General features: G+C 46.2%; 2 protein-coding genes across 6 annotated transcripts in view; one reads left to right on the plus strand and one right to left on the minus strand.

Annotated features, from left to right (window-relative positions):
• Ttc26 (tetratricopeptide repeat domain 26) overlaps positions 1–4,104 on the minus strand; it is a 127,015-nt gene extending 122,911 nt beyond the window's left edge. For all 3 annotated transcript variants that reach the window (XM_089586185.1, XM_089586184.1, XM_089586182.1), the window contains exon 1: positions 3,985–4,104. In XM_089586185.1, coding sequence (XP_089442311.1) covers positions 3,985–3,987 — 3 coding nt within the window. In that variant the 5' untranslated portion in view covers positions 3,988–4,104. The remainder of the gene's footprint in view (positions 1–3,984) is intronic.
• A 267-nt stretch (positions 4,105–4,371) lies between these two features.
• Positions 4,372–16,744, plus strand: part of LOC149345685 (uncharacterized) — a 28,164-nt gene continuing 15,791 nt past the window's right edge. The window contains exons 1-3 of one of the 3 annotated variants that reach the window (XM_089586187.1): positions 4,385–4,580; positions 4,855–4,971; positions 7,037–10,101. In XM_089586187.1, coding sequence (XP_089442313.1) covers positions 4,906–4,971; positions 7,037–8,974 — 2,004 coding nt within the window. In that variant the 5' untranslated portion in view covers positions 4,385–4,580; positions 4,855–4,905 and the 3' untranslated portion in view covers positions 8,975–10,101. Of the gene's footprint in view, positions 4,581–4,848; positions 4,972–7,036; positions 10,102–16,744 lie in introns of those variants that run through there. The other 2 variants (XM_089586188.1, XM_089586189.1) reach the window with 2 other exon arrangements.

A 16,744-nucleotide genomic window follows, 5' to 3' on the forward strand; every position in this document is an offset into this window, starting at 1 on the left:
TGTCAGCAGAACATTTGAACGCATAGCGATGCACGTGATTTAATTAACGTCTTCAGAAAGTATTTACATATCTTGCCACCTCATTTTGCTGTTTCAGTATTCGCTGTATTCATCTAGGCATTCGCTATAGACGTGTCACACAGCGTTTGTTGCCTTTATTTTTTCATCATAGCCCTTGATCAAAACCGGCCATGCGATTGTTTTTTTCTTATTCACGTAAACACATACATGTATTCACGACGTGCTCGGCGGGTCACCAGCAGGAAAGGTGAGCGATTCGAGCGAGCTATGCTGTTTTTCTAAATGGAGATGTGACAAATGCTTGTGTTCAGTACAAAATGAGAAAAGGAGAAGCCAATCGGGGAGCTTTTGAGTACGCCTAGTTAGGGTTTAGTGGATTTTAATTTCGTGACGTATAGTTTTATTTTGATTATTGATACACTAATTACTTTTTTATTTAGGTTAATATAATCTTCTGCCAGGGCGTCTCCCGTACGACTCACTTTCGCTATTTTCTTAGTACGAGTCTGAACAGGTTGACTGATTGGTAAACACTAGATGGCCTTTTTTATCCAAAACAACGGACAAAATGTGGGTGATATCCCGGCATAAATGGCATGTGGCTGTTACTGGACTACCATGTATACTCAACGACCAGTGAGCAACAAAACGTTGGAAATTATTCCACATTTCGACAGTTTTATAGCCCGCTTTCTCATTCCGTGAAATAGAGAAAGCATTATCGCTAGTATGGGAGCTCGAGACATCAGGAGTGAATACGTGCATCAAGCTAACATTGTGGATTCCTGAATATAACAATAAATCTTAGCACACTTGTTGCCTTACAACCTTGCACCGGGCAGAAGTCGCTGCAAAGAATTCTTGACGACGCAGCACGAAGACAAATCCGATTGCCTTCTATTTAATAATTTAAGGGACTGCCTTAAAGCTGAGAGCCGCGTAAAGGGCATTTAATACAGTTCAGAACTTGAAAATTTGCTATTTGTCATTGTCCGCTGATCAACAGGGACAGTACGGCTAAATGTGCTGAACAGCACTTCTTCAGCTGTCTCTCGTGAACAGCTTCTATGCAATGTCTTGGCTACTTTTTCTCTTCTAGAAAACGGAAAATCCGGGACGCTCTGCTTCGCACAGTTGTCGGAGCTCACGACACTCCTCAGGTGAACGCACTTGTCCCGCAAATACAGCATTCACGCAGAGAAACACCGTGTGGCGACGCAAACAGGGCTGCTTCTCGCGCGTGCGCCACGCACCGCGCTGACGCGGCCGCCGGCCGGAGTACCACAACTCCCAGAGTGCATCGCGGCGGCGGTGGCGTAGCGCAACTGCTTGTGAAATCGGTCTATTCCATTGTATATGATGATTCCAATGAACATCAGCATCTCCAACAGATTCACGTCTTCCCATGAGCCGTCATGCCGAACTTGCCGAAAATCTTCCTCCATGCCTACTTATTAGTGTTTCCGCACAGTCTTCATCATTTCCGCCGTGAAGAGCATCAAAAAAAAGTCGAGAAGTCGAGCTAATCTCCGAGCGCCGCTCCACCGCGATGTGCCGATATGGACACCTAGCTGTCGTCTTGGTTGAAAAACGCGACGCGACCTTGAGCATTTGGCAAACTGCCTTCGCCATACGTTGTCAAGACCCTGAAGCACAAAAATAAACCATTCCCATCAATTACAAACCGTATGAACCGCAAAAAACCCACAGCGAACGAAAACAGAACTTGCATGCAAGTATGCGCTGACGTTCCAGGCTCCCGAGGCGAAGTCTCGCTGTTGAAACCGAAATCCAACGTTTGTACATTGTTGCCCGACTAATAACCACTGCTTTCGTCGCAAAAAACGAAACCGAAACCGGCCGACGTACTCGGTGTCAGCTTTTGTTTTCGAGGAGCGCGCGGCGACGCGGACGCCATTTTCTCCGGCTGACGCCGCTGCGGCCGTTCAAAGTTTTATTTTTCACGGCGCCCCCTCGTGTCAAAACCCTGAAACCAAGGCTGCAATCGAAAGAGCAGTTGTAGAGCTTGCTAGCTAGATGGCGGAGCACGTTCACGACTCTCCAAAATGAGCTTTTTTGCGCGGGCGATTTGAATCGATCATATGCGATCGATGGCCTATGGCGCGGTAGCGAAAGAGTTAACGTGCGTTGCCTCTCGCGCAGCACATGGGCTTGTTTTGCATTTCGCCACCATCGACACTCGGCTGCCTCGGCACGCTGGAGTAAATAAATTTATATGCACATGACACGATTACTGAAATTTACTGCGACGCGACAACAGAGGAACTGATGAGAACAGGTTGCGACAAAAAAAAAGTGGGGCTAGTCCCTTTGGAACGGACGTCCGCCTATCCAAAAACAAACCAAAAAAAGAATAAAAAGACATCAAGCGCCACCTCCTATAGGTAGAAAGAAGCCACCTGGACATCAGGTGGATCGAACCACAGGCGCGTAGGAACACACTAATGTAGTGCGCGCCATCCTGATTGGACGAGAGAGCTGTACCTTTCGTAGTGCTGCAAACAGCTTGTGAGACGGAGTTTATAGGATCTTCGATAAATATTTCTACAACTTAACATATTGTAATGTGCAAAAGGAAAACTGATTTATGAGGACTGCAGGGAGACACTGCGCCTAGTGCCAATCAACGTCTTTCCACGGAATTGAAATTAACATGCTTTTACGGAAATAAACCCAACCGACACGCATACATCACGCACAAGCAACACTGCACATTCAGGCACTAGCAGCATATATAACCTCGATATGTACTACATACAGAGAACAAACTTCTGCTCCAGCTGCTTATATGCCCCATTTATGAGGCTCTCATGCTGGGGCCAGTGGTGCTTGCCCACTGAGCGCAGTTATTTAATTTAATTTCAGCTGCAGTGGTGGTGTAGATGAAGAATACAATTTAGTAGGTTGAGCTGGCTGCTGATAGCTCTTATTATAAGAACCATATTAGTTCTACCTTTTTCGTCAAACATGCAAACATTCATTGGATAAATTGGGTGCAGTTGGGCGGACCAATTGGATGCAATGGGTAAGACCAATTGGGCTCACCAGTTGGAAACCGAACTCTTCCAATTCGATAGTCCATTTGGACCATCCAGTTGGAACACCATTCCAATTGGGACCAATTGGAAACTGAACTCGTCCAGTTGGAGCCAATTGCAAATCCAAATGGTTCCATTGGTTTTTTTGACTGGCTAAAATACTTCACCTCATGACAGCATTGTCTAGACGACAATGAGTGCGCCAGACCTAATTCCAAATACGGAATAAGTCTTTCATAAGAGGCTCCAAGATATGATTTACGGGGATTTAACGTCCCAAAGCTACACAGGCTCCCAGCAAACCAAAAACCTCTCAGAGACGGTTTTTGTTTGCTGGGCTATGAGGGACGCGCAGTGGAAGGCTCTGGAAAATTTCGACCGCCTGGGGTTCTTTAACGTGCACTGACATCGCACAGCACACGGGCCTCTGGAATTTCACCTCAGTCGAAATGCGACCGGGATCTAACCCGCATCTTTCGGGTCAGCAGCATGCTCATGAGTCATGCGGGAAAGCAAACCGAAACGGGCACACGCGACGCAATATCGCCACCACGCGCCCGGGCATCTTGCACCGCGGTCTTTAGCGCTGAGGAAACGGGGCTAAATATTATGAATGGGTCTCTACCTGTCCTCCACGTCATTATTTATTTATTTATTTATTCATACCCTCGCTTATAAGGTCCATAATATTTTTACTTTCAGTGCGCTTGGCTCGCGCGCTCCTCGGCATCGGTATGCGAAGCATGCCGCTTCCATATAGCTGCACACGACGATGAAATGTATGCTCGAAACTCAATCTACACAAAACTGCACTTGTACGAAGCATTTCACACCTCGAATTCTCTCGCGCACCATCTATTCACTGTAGGAAAGCTTGTGCTCGACCCGGATTTTTTTTACTCACCATCACTGCGATGCGAGTCAAATCACTAACGGGAGTCTAGAAGGTCTGAAGCGCGTTTGTGGTGAATTTACACCAGAAGTGTTACTGGTTCTTGCAACACGGGGTAGACAGCAGCTTTCGTGTGTGTACTTTTTGAACGCGCAGTCGCCATGGTAGCAGACGACAAAAAGATCTCAGATCACGTGACTAATTTGTCACACGAGATTTTCTTATAGAGCTACACAAATTGAAGTTTACTTACAGTACAAAACTTGTTTTATTTTGAGGTGCTGTAGGCTGCGTCTATTTTCTGACAACAATCACCCTGATATGCGGCACTGCTACTGTAGCACTGCGCCTAAGTTGCCTAGGCTTGTTGCTTGCTCGCGTGCTACAGCTGGATTATAGCTGGATCATAGCCTCCTCTGGCTTGACGCAGCGTGTAGTTGCGTTCGTGTTGCACGTGGTGTCGTCGTCGGCTCTGTCAGCTCTGTGTTGACCGCCAAAGAGTCCGAGCGGTTCGGAATGGGACGCAGAATACCCAAGAGCCGTCGGCACAAGAAACTGAAGTCCGTGGATCCTTTCCGCAAAGACGCCGGCGCTCCAAAGCCAGTCGAGTGAGTCACGGTGCCCGAACTCTTCCGTTGAGGCTGTCACTCGTATGTCTGTTGCCTCTGGACTGTGTTGTGGATGTTATTCGTGCGGCAGAATCGTTTCCAATTGCCGACTTTGCCACATATGTCGCTCCGAAATCAGCGTGCAATCATACGCGCATCGACCGCGTTCTGAGGATTTGTTTGCTCTCGTTTTCGGTTCATGTGCATAACTAGTCGCCATCTAGCGAACTGAGCGAGAACCGGAGAAAACGTTCTCTGGGTTCCGCCATTACAGGGTCGCCTCTGCGAAGATTCGTTTGGCGGGTGTTTCCGTGCGATTTCTGCAATGACCATCGCGTGCTGCGTGCCTTCGTGCCGTCAGACAGCCATCCGAGACGAACACGGAAATAAGGTAAGCTCATGTTATTACTGGACTATCTGCAGAGAACTAAAACACATGCATAAAAAAAAAAAAGAAAATTCTTTGCTTCCCGGGTTGATCATTGCGTTGTCAGGTGGAGAAGAGCGCCCAGTACGAAAGGGAATATGTGTTGGAGGCTACAAGCTGTGACTGGTGAGGGACGCCCTTTACTACGGCGTCTCTCACAGTCGGTTTGGGACGTCAAACCCCCCGTAAACCAAACCAAACCATGCATCGAACTCGCTGCGCGTCTCAAATGCGACTAGTAAATTGTTGACTTTTTTGTGCGTGCATGTGTGTGTGTCTTGTATTTTTCCCTGATTTTTTTTAATAGCTTGGATACAACCAACTATTCCAAATACAAATTTTCTTAGATTAGCTCGCCAAAACTTTCTTAAAGGCACGTTGCCGATTACTAGTGGTTTCGGTTTCCTGCATTGCGCGTTCGCGTGTGTGTGCATGCAAAATCGCACCGCGCGCTCTTTCAAGTAAGCCGGTGCTGTTGCATTGCAGCAGATAATTATTCTTCGCAACATCGAAAAAAAATGAGCGTTGCAGTCCGGAGAACTGAGTGCGATAACATGCACATGCACCCATGATATTTAGGGCTGTTAAAAATGCAGTAGCGTGGCTTTTTGGGCTTGTTGGTACATTGTTCCAATACACTGTAGCGCAGCAAAAGACGAGGACACAAGAGACGCTCGTGGTGTTCGTCTCTCGTCTCTTGTGTCCTCGTCTTTTGCTGCGCTACAGTGTATTAAAAATGCACTTGATTTCAGTGCTTAAGTGCAAATTCATGAATTTCATTCAGCAGTTGTGAAGAAGTAATAAATTACTTTTGGCATTACTTTTTTGGCAGATTTTTGTTGGTTTGGTTTATTGGTTTGGTTTGTTGGGGTTTAACGTCCCAAAGCGACTGAGGCTATGAGGGACGCCGTAGTGACGGGCTCCGGTAATTTCGACCACCTGGGGTTCTTTAACATGCACTGACATCGCACAGTACACGGGCCTCTAGAATTTATGTATTCTGTAACCTCAGTCAATTATCTGAAAAGTAGTGGCACGTATTGAAGACATAAAACTTAAAACAGTATTGTTGGCGCTCGCGTGGAGTCCTCTCAGAATTTTTATTCCTTTGTTAGCAATTTGCTCAGGCGAAGTTATCGGCCATTAGCCAGATGGAAAAGGCTTGAATTAGCAGGTTGCAGAGCACCAAAAGAAACTGCCAGGGGCATATATTTCTAATACAAGAACATATAACTGGGAGCTTGTAAAACAAAACAAAAAAAAGATGTGCTTGAAAGTCAAATTTAGCATCAGATTATATGCAGACAGGGGCATTCTGCTTAGGAGTGTTAATTTCACACTCCTTGAAGCAGTCATTGAAGGCAAGCGCTCTTCTGTAGCAGGGCTCACATCATTTCATGAGTGCTGTTCTCATGTGGAATGGTGAAATTGATAGGAATTAATTACTGTTAACATCCACATAAGCATGGCTGCAAACAAAAGGTGCATAATGATAAGACGAGCTGATAGAAGGGTGATTGAGCGATTGTCCCACTTTCAGTTTAATCTGCATTTTCTGCTGTGTCCTTATTGTAGTGGTTAGTTTTGAGAGCTGTCGCAGCTATCTTGGTCTCATGGTACTCCTATTTGGAATTCCCACACAAGAGATCAATTTTTCTATTAGCCAGAAAAATTGTGTGAGCATCAGCAAGATAAACTTGCAGCAGATTCTCCCAATTGTTTGGTTGGTTTCTTTGAAATGCACCTTGCCGTAACTAATGTTAGAACAGGTGGTTTCTTGAGCAGGAAATACAGGTGCAGTTTATGCATTTTCTGATATAGTAGGCATTGACACAGTTCCAGCGGTGATATCAGGACACCTTTTATACGCTAGGACACATAATTGTCATTGTGTAGAAGCCAACTTCATCATTAGGAAAAGGTGAAATTGCTTTCTCGTTAGAAATAAACCCTGTTTCAAGGGCCCTTGTAGACACGTTTATGCTCGTTCCAACTGGCATTGTATTAACAAGGCACTAACATTTTCCAGATTTCGTACTTCAGCCTGCCCTTTGGGAACAAGGAGCTGCTGGAGAAATGGCTGGAGGCCATCACGAAGGACGAGGTGAAGGAAATGAGGGAGCTCTCGTACCGCGGCACGAAGGTGTGCTCGAGGCACTTCGACGAGGGCGACTACTACCCGGGTTACATGAGCGGCCGGCGATACCTGAGGGAGGGACGTGTGCCCCACATTTTCACGTGCAGGGTACCCAAGGGCGAGCTGAGCAACTCTGCCTCCCTTTGTATCGAAAGCATGGACACAGCTGCATCCACAAGCACGCATGAACCTTCAGAGGATCAGCGAGGGAAGGTGTCGCTCGCCAGTGCTCCAGTGAGAGCCAGGGTGTGCTACAGCAGTGACTGGGCCCTTCCGTCGAACAGGGCAGCTGGTGCGATGAAGGTGTGTTGCAGCAGCGACTCGGTCTTTGAGACATACGGGGTGACCGGTGCGTTGGAATCTGGTGGTGACCTAGCGGAAGAGGTCAGCATGGACCCGGAATCTGGTGGCGACTTTGCGGAAGAGGTCAGCATAGACCCGAAATCTGGTGGTTACTTTGTGGAAGAGGTCAGCATAGACCCGGAATCTGGTGGTGACTTTGCGGAAGGGGTCAGCATGGACCCGGTGCATACCTACTGCAAGCCTCCAGTGAAGAGGGAGGCAGCTGGTACGCCACCATCCTGGAACGTGCGAGGGGCAGCAGAGTGCGCAAATGAAGATTCGGCTTCCGATCCAGGCACTGGCGTGGAGGACCTTCCAGACAATGGCATGGACATTCTTGGAGAAGACAGTGAAGACCTCCAAGACACTGGCTGGCCCGAGATTCTGCCAGACGCTTGTTGCCCTGAGAATGTCTGCAGCAGTGAGGCCATGTCCAAGGTTGACAAGCTGGAGAAGCTTGTCTCCAGGCTTCAGCAGGAGGTTGAGCGCTCGAGCTGCCTCATGGCTTGCTACCAGCAGGAGATGAAGGACGCCAAGGAGGAGAGGCACCACTTGGCGCGGGCAGTGGAGCTGCTGGAGCAAAAATGCCAGAGACTTGAGAAGAGCAGGTTTTCAGTCCTCAGCCTTCGAGGTAGCCCAGAGGTTGTCCAATTCTACACAGGCCTCCCAGAGTATGCCGTGTTTGAAGACATCTTCCAGCGCTTGGACCCGGGGCCGGCTGGCGAGAATGTCTGGCCAGCTGGCGGAAAAAGGAAGGCGAGCAGAGGGAGGCCTAAGAGTCTCACGGTTCGTGACGAGTTGTTATTGCTGCTAGTGCGGTGTCGGTTGGGGCTGTTGGAGCAAGACCTGGCATTCCGCTTCTCTGTAGCGCATACGACTGTCACTCATGTCTGCACAGCTTGGACCAGGTTTGTCTACTCGAGGCTCAATCGGCTCGTGCCTAACGCCCCCACAGGTGCTAGAAGTGGTTGTGCGCCCTCTATGAGCACCGCAAGAAACACTGGTGGGGGTGACACTCTCAGTCGGAGCAGCCGTTTGCCCAACTGTCACGAGTTGTCGGACTCGGGGAGCGTGGTCAAATTGGATTCTCTCGACAGTGCCACGATCTTTGTGTATCCTCCAATGGACTTTGCATCCACTGAAAGTGCCGTGCTTGCATCTGAGTGCCAGAAGTGGCCCACAGGGGGCAGCACTGTGGCGGACGACTCGGCCGTTGGCGTTGAAGACATTCTGCGCTCGATTGGTGTCCCAGAAAACATTTCGCTGCGGTTGGGACGGCATCAACCTGGTGATGGCAGTGTGCTCCAGACACAGGAAATAGCTTCGCTGCGAAGGGACCTAGCATGCACAGTTCCTAAAATACGGAATTACCGTATCTTTGACCGGCCTGTTCCACTTTCCTTGCTTCCTGTGGCAAAGGAACTCTTCGCAGTGTGCACAGTCCTGACTACTTTTCAAAGCTCTTCATTTTGTACGCAACATGAGTGATTTTGATACCAATATATAATGGCATATGTGTTTCTCTTGTACAATGTGGTATAGCGCTTTCAATTTTTGTCGCTTAAAGGGAAGCTGAAACGGTTTTTTGAGAATTCTAGGTTATTCAAGAATTCGAATCTATCAAGCTTCTAGATAAAGCATGCAAAGTATTTTTGCACTAGCAGTTAAAATGGTGACATAATCGTTGATTAAAACCGCGACAATGTTTAGGCTTCTCCTCACTACGTTGGAGGAGTGCGGGAAAACTCGGCAGTGACGTCATTGTTGCCGAAATTTCAGACATCCGCTGCATTCGCCTGCATGCTGCTGTGCGTCGTCAGATGGCGCCAAACAATGCATCGTGAGCTTCACCTTCGATGGCATCGGGTTTCATCCATGGAATAACCGTTTCTCCACTGGAAACGTAGTGCTGTCATACGTGACGTCATTATCGGGGCCTCTGCCCGTCTCTGTGCACTTCAGAGACGCTGTACGCTGACGATGACTTTATTCGGCGATTACGGCACCATTTCAAATGCTGTAGAGCAAAACGATTTCGCAGGCTTTACCAGCACATTTCGCACATTCGGTAGCATTAATCTCATCAAATTCTAAAACCGCTTCAGTTGCCCTTTAAAAGGGACCAATAGCTGACTACAACGCGCCATGAAATTATTGTGGAAATGAAAAGATCTTCGCTCATGTTGCAAGAACTGAGCACTGCAGTGTCAGAGAAAGGAGATGAGAATTTATTTCGAATGTAAGCACATCATATTATCGGGCACATTTTGTCAAGGCCACATGACCAAGAAACCAGAGTAAACAAAAGAACGAGACTCCTGTGCCAGCAGCCTGCGAAATCTGTCGCTGGGAAATTAGTCGACAGTGTTGCTGACTCCTCTCACATCACGACACACAGCCAATGAAATGACACTGCCGGCATTCTCTTTTTCCACCTCTTTTGCCAGCGGAATACTGCGCACAAAAACCTGCTGGCAGCCGGCAGTCAAACCTAACCCAAGTAATCTCAGAATGCTACCTAAGGGCCACACACACTCTTGGTGCAAACAAAATATTGATTTGTGCTGTTTTCTTTTTTCATTTATAAAAACAAAAAAATCTCTCTTGAGGGGACTTCGAACTGTTGTCTTTTATTTATTTATTTATTTATTTAATACCCTAAAGGCCCAAGTGGGCATTACATAGGGGGGGAGGGCATGAAAACTACACAATACAGATTATTGGCACACAGTAGTTAACAAATACAAAGAATAACTATATACAAATTGCAAGTACACATCACTGCAGTCGCTGAAAGATACATAGGTTGAGCGTATAAGACTTAATGCTTCGACAATATCTGAAAATATCACGGTGAATTTTGTAGGCCAAGGTGCGATGAAAGTTTTGTTTGGAAATGTGATATATCAGTTTTAGCAACTATGTCAGCCGGTAACGAGTTCCACTCTGCCATAGATAATAGTAAGGGTGATGCTTGATATTTCAGTGTTCGTGCGAAGATGGGTTGCACTTTGTGGGAATGATCAGACCGGGAAGAAACATGATGGGCAGGGGCGATGCGATCAGCTGTTAACGGGGAGTCATCGTAGTGCAAAGAATGAAAGAACGATAAACGAGAGAACTTGCGTCGAGTGACAAGGTTGGGAATACTGATAGTTTGCTTCAGTAATGACACACTTTCATACGGTGAGTATGAAGAAAGGATGAACCTCACAGCTTTATTTTGCACAGACTCAAGACGGTTAATTAATGAAACGCTGCTTCGACTCCATATTAAAGACGCGTATTCTAAAGCTGACCTTATGAGAGTAGTATACGCGCGAAGCTTTGTCGCGGGGTCGGCAAGATATAGACGACATTTGATGAGTCCCAGTTTCTTAAATGCATTGTTTGTGATGTGATTTGTGTGGGCGTTCCAGTTTAAATCAGAACTGATATAAACACCGTGGTACTTAAAACAATCCGTTCTTTCAACTATATTCTCATTAATTGTGTAGACATTAGAAGGTGTATTAGTGCGCGTGGAAAAGGTCATCAACTTTGTTTTTTTAAATATTAATTTCCATCTGCCATAGTTGGTGCCATTCATTTGGCGCACTAAGTCGGTCTGTAGAATAACTGCATCAAGGGGGGTGACTATCCTTCTATAGATTACGCAATCGTCAGCGAATGGTCGCACGTTAGGTGATATGTTAGATGCTATGTCATTAATGTAAATTAAAAATAGTAATGGAGTTTGCGTCCTCAAATGCTGTGGTAATCTACTAAGCCGCAGAACCTATGGAAGGTAGCACTATATTCGTGCTCGTTACCATTACTGTGCATGTCACGTGACTGCAGCGAGTCTATAAGACGACACTGCCGGCATTCTGTTTTTCGGGCTATTCTGCTGGCTGCCAGCAATATGGCCACTTCCAAAACGGGAAACTAAAACGAACACTGCTGCAGGGCGATTAGGACAGAAAGGTGCATGACTAATGCAGCAGCTAAAAGCAAATCTCAAGGGCAGTGGACGCAGGTCGGCACAATCTTCTCGCCATCTCGAGCCCTAGCTACCACAACACATGCTGCAAAGAAATTGCAGGAGCTGAGATTGATTGGCAAAAGTGATTGCAACAGGGCCAATGGAAACAAAAGGCCACAAGTGCTAAAAGTGCTAAAAACCTCAAGATAAAGGATTGGGGTGTAACATTTTAAGACAAAACATGGCTAATAAACATGATGATCAACAAAACCTTTTTTGTGGTGTTAAGAAACTGAAGGCCAACAAGAAACACGGCAGAAAAGAAAAAAACATAACGGACATAAAGGTGTACAGTAAAGAGTGCAACACAAAAGTGTGATATGTGTTTTAGGCCTGGATTGGAAACAGTTGGGGATAAGTGTTAATGGAGAATACGTAAGTAATCTGCGATTCGCTGGTGACATTGCCTTGCTGAGTCACTCAGGAGGTGAACTGCAAAGCATGATCAATGAGTTAGACAGGCAGAGTGGAACGGTGGGTCTAAAAATTAACATGCAGATTGGCATCCACCCAAGCGAAGCCACCCAAAGCTGCACTTGGGTGGATGCCAATAAGTAATTACTCCCTTATTACAAATATACTCCATCTTGGGGGATTTCCCTTAAACATTCGATCAATACTGTTCCCACTTTGAGTTACTTATGAATTTGCTCTCGCCCTACCATAAGCTTGCCGTCCCGGTTATCTCATTTGGTAGAGCAACTGCTCCGGTGAAGCGGTGGTCCCGGGTTCGAACCTGGGACCAGGACGTAATTTTCTGTAACTACGAAGTTTCTGAGAAAGCTGCACAGCTTTCCTTTGTATCCGTATGGCTTTGCTTGGGTGGATGCCAGTGAGTAATTACTCCCTTATTATGAGTAAAAACATTTGGACCTGCGGAATAAGAGTGCATTTAAATGATAGTGACACTTGTGGAATGGACAGTGGCCTTGAAAAGCAAATGAGGTCCTGCCAGTAAAATGCATGGTATTGCCGGTGCATGCCACGAATCTAAACAGAAATAATGGTGATGCTAGGGAGTTGGATCTGGTGCAGAGAGCATAGATGTGTGCTGAAGAAGACAAGTGGCTGTGTGGCAGATTTTCTGGTGACTGTTGCTCTGGGATTTTTATGCCTGGGCCCACACCTCCGTCAGCAAGGGACCTCCCATCGTAGTGCTGCTGCCAGTGCCTTAATTTCATACCAGCACTGCCTGTGCTGACTAGTGCTTCAGTATGCTGATGTGCTGGCATAGAAGTCTCGGTTGCCATGAATTTCTGCAGTGAGTAGCAGTCATAGCTAAAAAAAAAATATAGCTGTTGGGAAGAATGGTCTCCCATTCTGCAAAAAATCTGACATCGGTGTCAGTGTCAACGTCATCGTTGCCATTGGTGATGGTCTCCCTGCGAGCAAAAAAGCAGATAGCCCCCCTGCCACCTAGACCACATGACCCTGTGACATCATCGCAACCTGCCCACCATGGCAGATAGCCGTTAAATTAAGGTTGCTTGGGAAGAGCAGTCTGGGTGTCACAAGCCAGCCCCACCAGTGTTTGAAGCAGCCACCTGTCAGGGCGCATCGCTCAACCAGTGCACCACTGGGACAGGAGTGGCATGAGGACTCCCAGGGATCTACGAACATAGAGAATGGTCAGTTCCACATATATGGGCATTAACCCTGTAGTAGCACAAATCTGTGCTTCCGCACTGATTCGAATGTAGTAAGGGAACATTCTCTGTAGATTTTTTTGTGTAAGCTGTGATCCGGTACTCTCCACAGAGACAAGTGGTCTTGTTGCCCATGAGCTCGGCTGAATTCGAGGTTTCTTTGCCCCATATAAACAAAAAAATGATTCCATTGATCGCCCAGTAAAATTTGTACAAGGTGCAAAAACTTACCTTGAGTCGACTCGGCTGCCTATGCTCAAGTGCTCGGCCATGCCCACTGCACTCTTTGAAAAAGGAAGCAGAGCCTTGCGGCAATATTCTCGCCAACAAGGGTTTAAAATAGCGATGGTGCTGTTCTGAGTGTCTATTCAGGATTTCTGCTCTTTGAAATGCCAAAAAAAGAGGAATGTTTCTTGGCAAAAAACACCTGTCACCTAGCCTCAATATGGCCAGCAGTAAATGCTTTTCGGTTTTAACAAATTCCATGAATTTTTTTACCGGTAGTGGTTTATCGGTGTTTTTCGGTTAAAACAGGAAATTACTTGGCCTAAATGTAACCACTGATGTGTAGTTCACTGACATTCCACTTCTTGAAACAGGCTAGCTTAAGTGTTGTAATGAATTAAAACTATGCACCAGCAATAATATTGCAGTTTTTTTTTTGTGCCTCAAACGACCTAAATACACCTTACACATTGGAGCCATCGTTCGGTTCTTAAAACCAAAGCAGCATCATGAAGAAATACGATTATGAATTATTTAATGTTCGTAGAGGAATACCACAGGATATTCATCACTAGCGGCGTTTACATGAACCCGACAGCAGCGGGTCAAGTCAGGGGATCGAGTTGAGCAAGGTCAGCCCAACTCGACGACTGTGTGTTTACATGAGCTCGATTTTAGCTAGTCGAGACCGCTTCAACTCCAGCGACACCAAGCGCCAAACAGCGCAAGCAGGAGAGGGCAGTGGCAGCCTCCAAGATGGCGGCACAGCACCGCTGTCTCGGAGGCGCGACGGCGCAGATGAAAAACAGGTTCACATTTATCCTCTCCCCTCCCGACTCTTCGACTCCATGCTTTCAGAAAGGCGGGTCAAGCGAGTTAACCTACCCCCTGCAGGCGAGTTAACCGCCGCTTATTTTACTCGACCCGACAGCGTTTACATGAACCTGACAATTGGTTTTTTTACTCGACAAGCAAACTCTACTCGACTCTATCGAGTTCATGTAAACAGGCCTACTATGAATATATCACCATGGGGTGATCCATGTATACTGATGCCTGAGTTATCATTTGAAAGCAGAAAACACACAACCAAATAATTTCGTTGGGTTGAAAGGAACTCTGAGGACAAATTGAAGTTGGTCTATATCATTTGATCAGTGTGTTCTAATGACAGACTCTCAAGGAAAACGGAGCTCCTATAGGCTCAATGAAGTCAAAAGATGAAGTTCAGTTTTCTCTACCACCAACTGTTTTTACAAGCGCATGTTGTGTCACGACAGTTTTAGCACGCTGATCGCTGAGGCTACGGTAAACTGGCATTCACTTCCGGACAGTGATGGCCCGAGTCTGCTTCAGCTTTCTGTGTCAAGAGTTGGTTCTCTTGGTTCTTGATCTTAACTATGCATTTTTTATTGTTTATTTTTGGCTCTTTGCGGTGTCCTGCTTTGGTGGTCGGCTTTTTGTGGTGCTGCCTTGCATATTGTCACAAGGTGGCATTGACGGGCACAGCAATAAGTGACAGCGAATCTGGCTGGTGATTTATTTTTGGCAGGCTTGCACTCATCAACAGAAAACCACTGGACTCCAGAGTTTGCAGCAAGGGCATTCAACAGTCATTGGGTAAAGTGTGCCCATTGGTTTCAGCCACTGTCAATTTTGAAAAGGCAACAAAGTTTTGAGGTAGTGTGCTTAAGACCACCATGCCAAACATCACAGAAAATGCCACGCGTGACCATGACAGTTCCAGAAGACTGTGGTCATGCCTCGCATTGCAGATAATGAGGCTGTGTGCTGGAGGTGATAAGCAAAGAATGTGGAAAAACAAATGTAAGGAAGTTCTGTGGCAATATGTAGTATGCTGACAGGTGGTAAAATAGTGGTTTACTTCCTGTCTCTGTGTGGATGCTGCAACGGGATGAACATTACAGGTGTGTAGACCAAACTACTAACTAGAGACTTCTAGTGCTCTCTGTAGTTCAAAGATTGTTGGCTGTTTGGTTAATGTTCTGTAATTTAATTGGGCCTGGTGATGCCCCATAACTTGGACACCTGACTAGCAATGATTAGCTGTGACATAGGAACCCTGTAGTGAGCTGCCATGCACGACCACGCGTACCATACAAGTAGAGAGAGGGGGATTTCCTTTTCACCATTTTCTACCTGCCAACCATGGCTAGTGGCAGGTGACAGCAAGCTCTTCCATGCACCTGCCAAGGTGCCAAAATGTGACACCAGCTGTGAGTGCGGGGACTTCGGAGCTTTTAACGCTCTCGCATAAAATAGCGGTGTGGATTAAAAAAAAAACTCAGGCAATCCTCAGTGGATCGTTTTAATGTGTTAGCAGCCATACATTCATTATATGTATGATTGATTATTTGATTATTTGGGGACACTGGCCTGCCTAACGCCGACCGAGAAGCTGTATAACACTAGACAACACTCCCCGTGGCAGACTAAAACTCCAAGAACAAACTACGGATTACAAATGATTGCCTTCCAGCTGCCTGAACACCTAAACATGTTACATCATAAAAATATTGATGTAATTAGTACGCCGATCCGTGACCTTTGTTAAGCATTGCCTGCGCTTCAGAAATTAGCCTGGTTCTACAATCTTTTCATTTTTCCTTTCGATTCAATGTTTGCACCATAAGTGTGTAGTACTATTTTTGTTATTGTTATACTGTTGCATAATATGCATTCTTTTTTCCCCTGATGCCTTTGTACGGGCCGATGGCTCGTCAAGCCTTGCTGGCTTTTTTCCTCGGCCCTTTTCATCGTTGTGATGAATAAATCTGTATTATTATTATTATTATTATTATTATTACTATTATTATATCCAAGGTTGCCATTTCCTCTTGGACAGACCGTTCTAATGATAATGCGTCAATAAAAGCTGGTGGATGGGAAACGTGACCTGTTGCGCTGGTTTTTGCCTTGAACCATGCACTAACTGGCCCCTTCTTAACCCTTTCAGGCGCTTTGTACGCAATCGTGTATGCAGCAAACTCACAGCTTTTTCCAAGACACTGGTGCACCTAGCAGTGACTTCATTGTTCCAGTCAAATTGGGCACCCTTACTGTCGCAAATAAGTTTGTTTTTTTTTGTGCCAGGTAGCGAACGCGGTGAATGATATTTCACTCAACAGTGAGCCAGGTAGCACTCTGTCCACCATATTTGTGCAGACAGATTTTGTCAACAGTGAAAACATTGATTGTTTTCGCTCAATTTCAAGTGTAATGTGCATCTCCGAAACACAAAGTGATTCCACGATCCCTAGGGTGTTTACCTGACACACGAGAACATTCCGATGTTACTATCTCTAACAACTATGACACTTTGTATGGAATTCTGTCCATCGG

The sequence above is a fragment of the Amblyomma mixtum genome, chromosome 4 (genome assembly GCF_055824585.1).
Source record: "Amblyomma mixtum isolate Tamu chromosome 4, ASM5582458v1, whole genome shotgun sequence".
In the NCBI taxonomy this organism is placed as follows: domain Eukaryota; kingdom Metazoa; phylum Arthropoda; class Arachnida; order Ixodida; family Ixodidae; genus Amblyomma; species Amblyomma mixtum.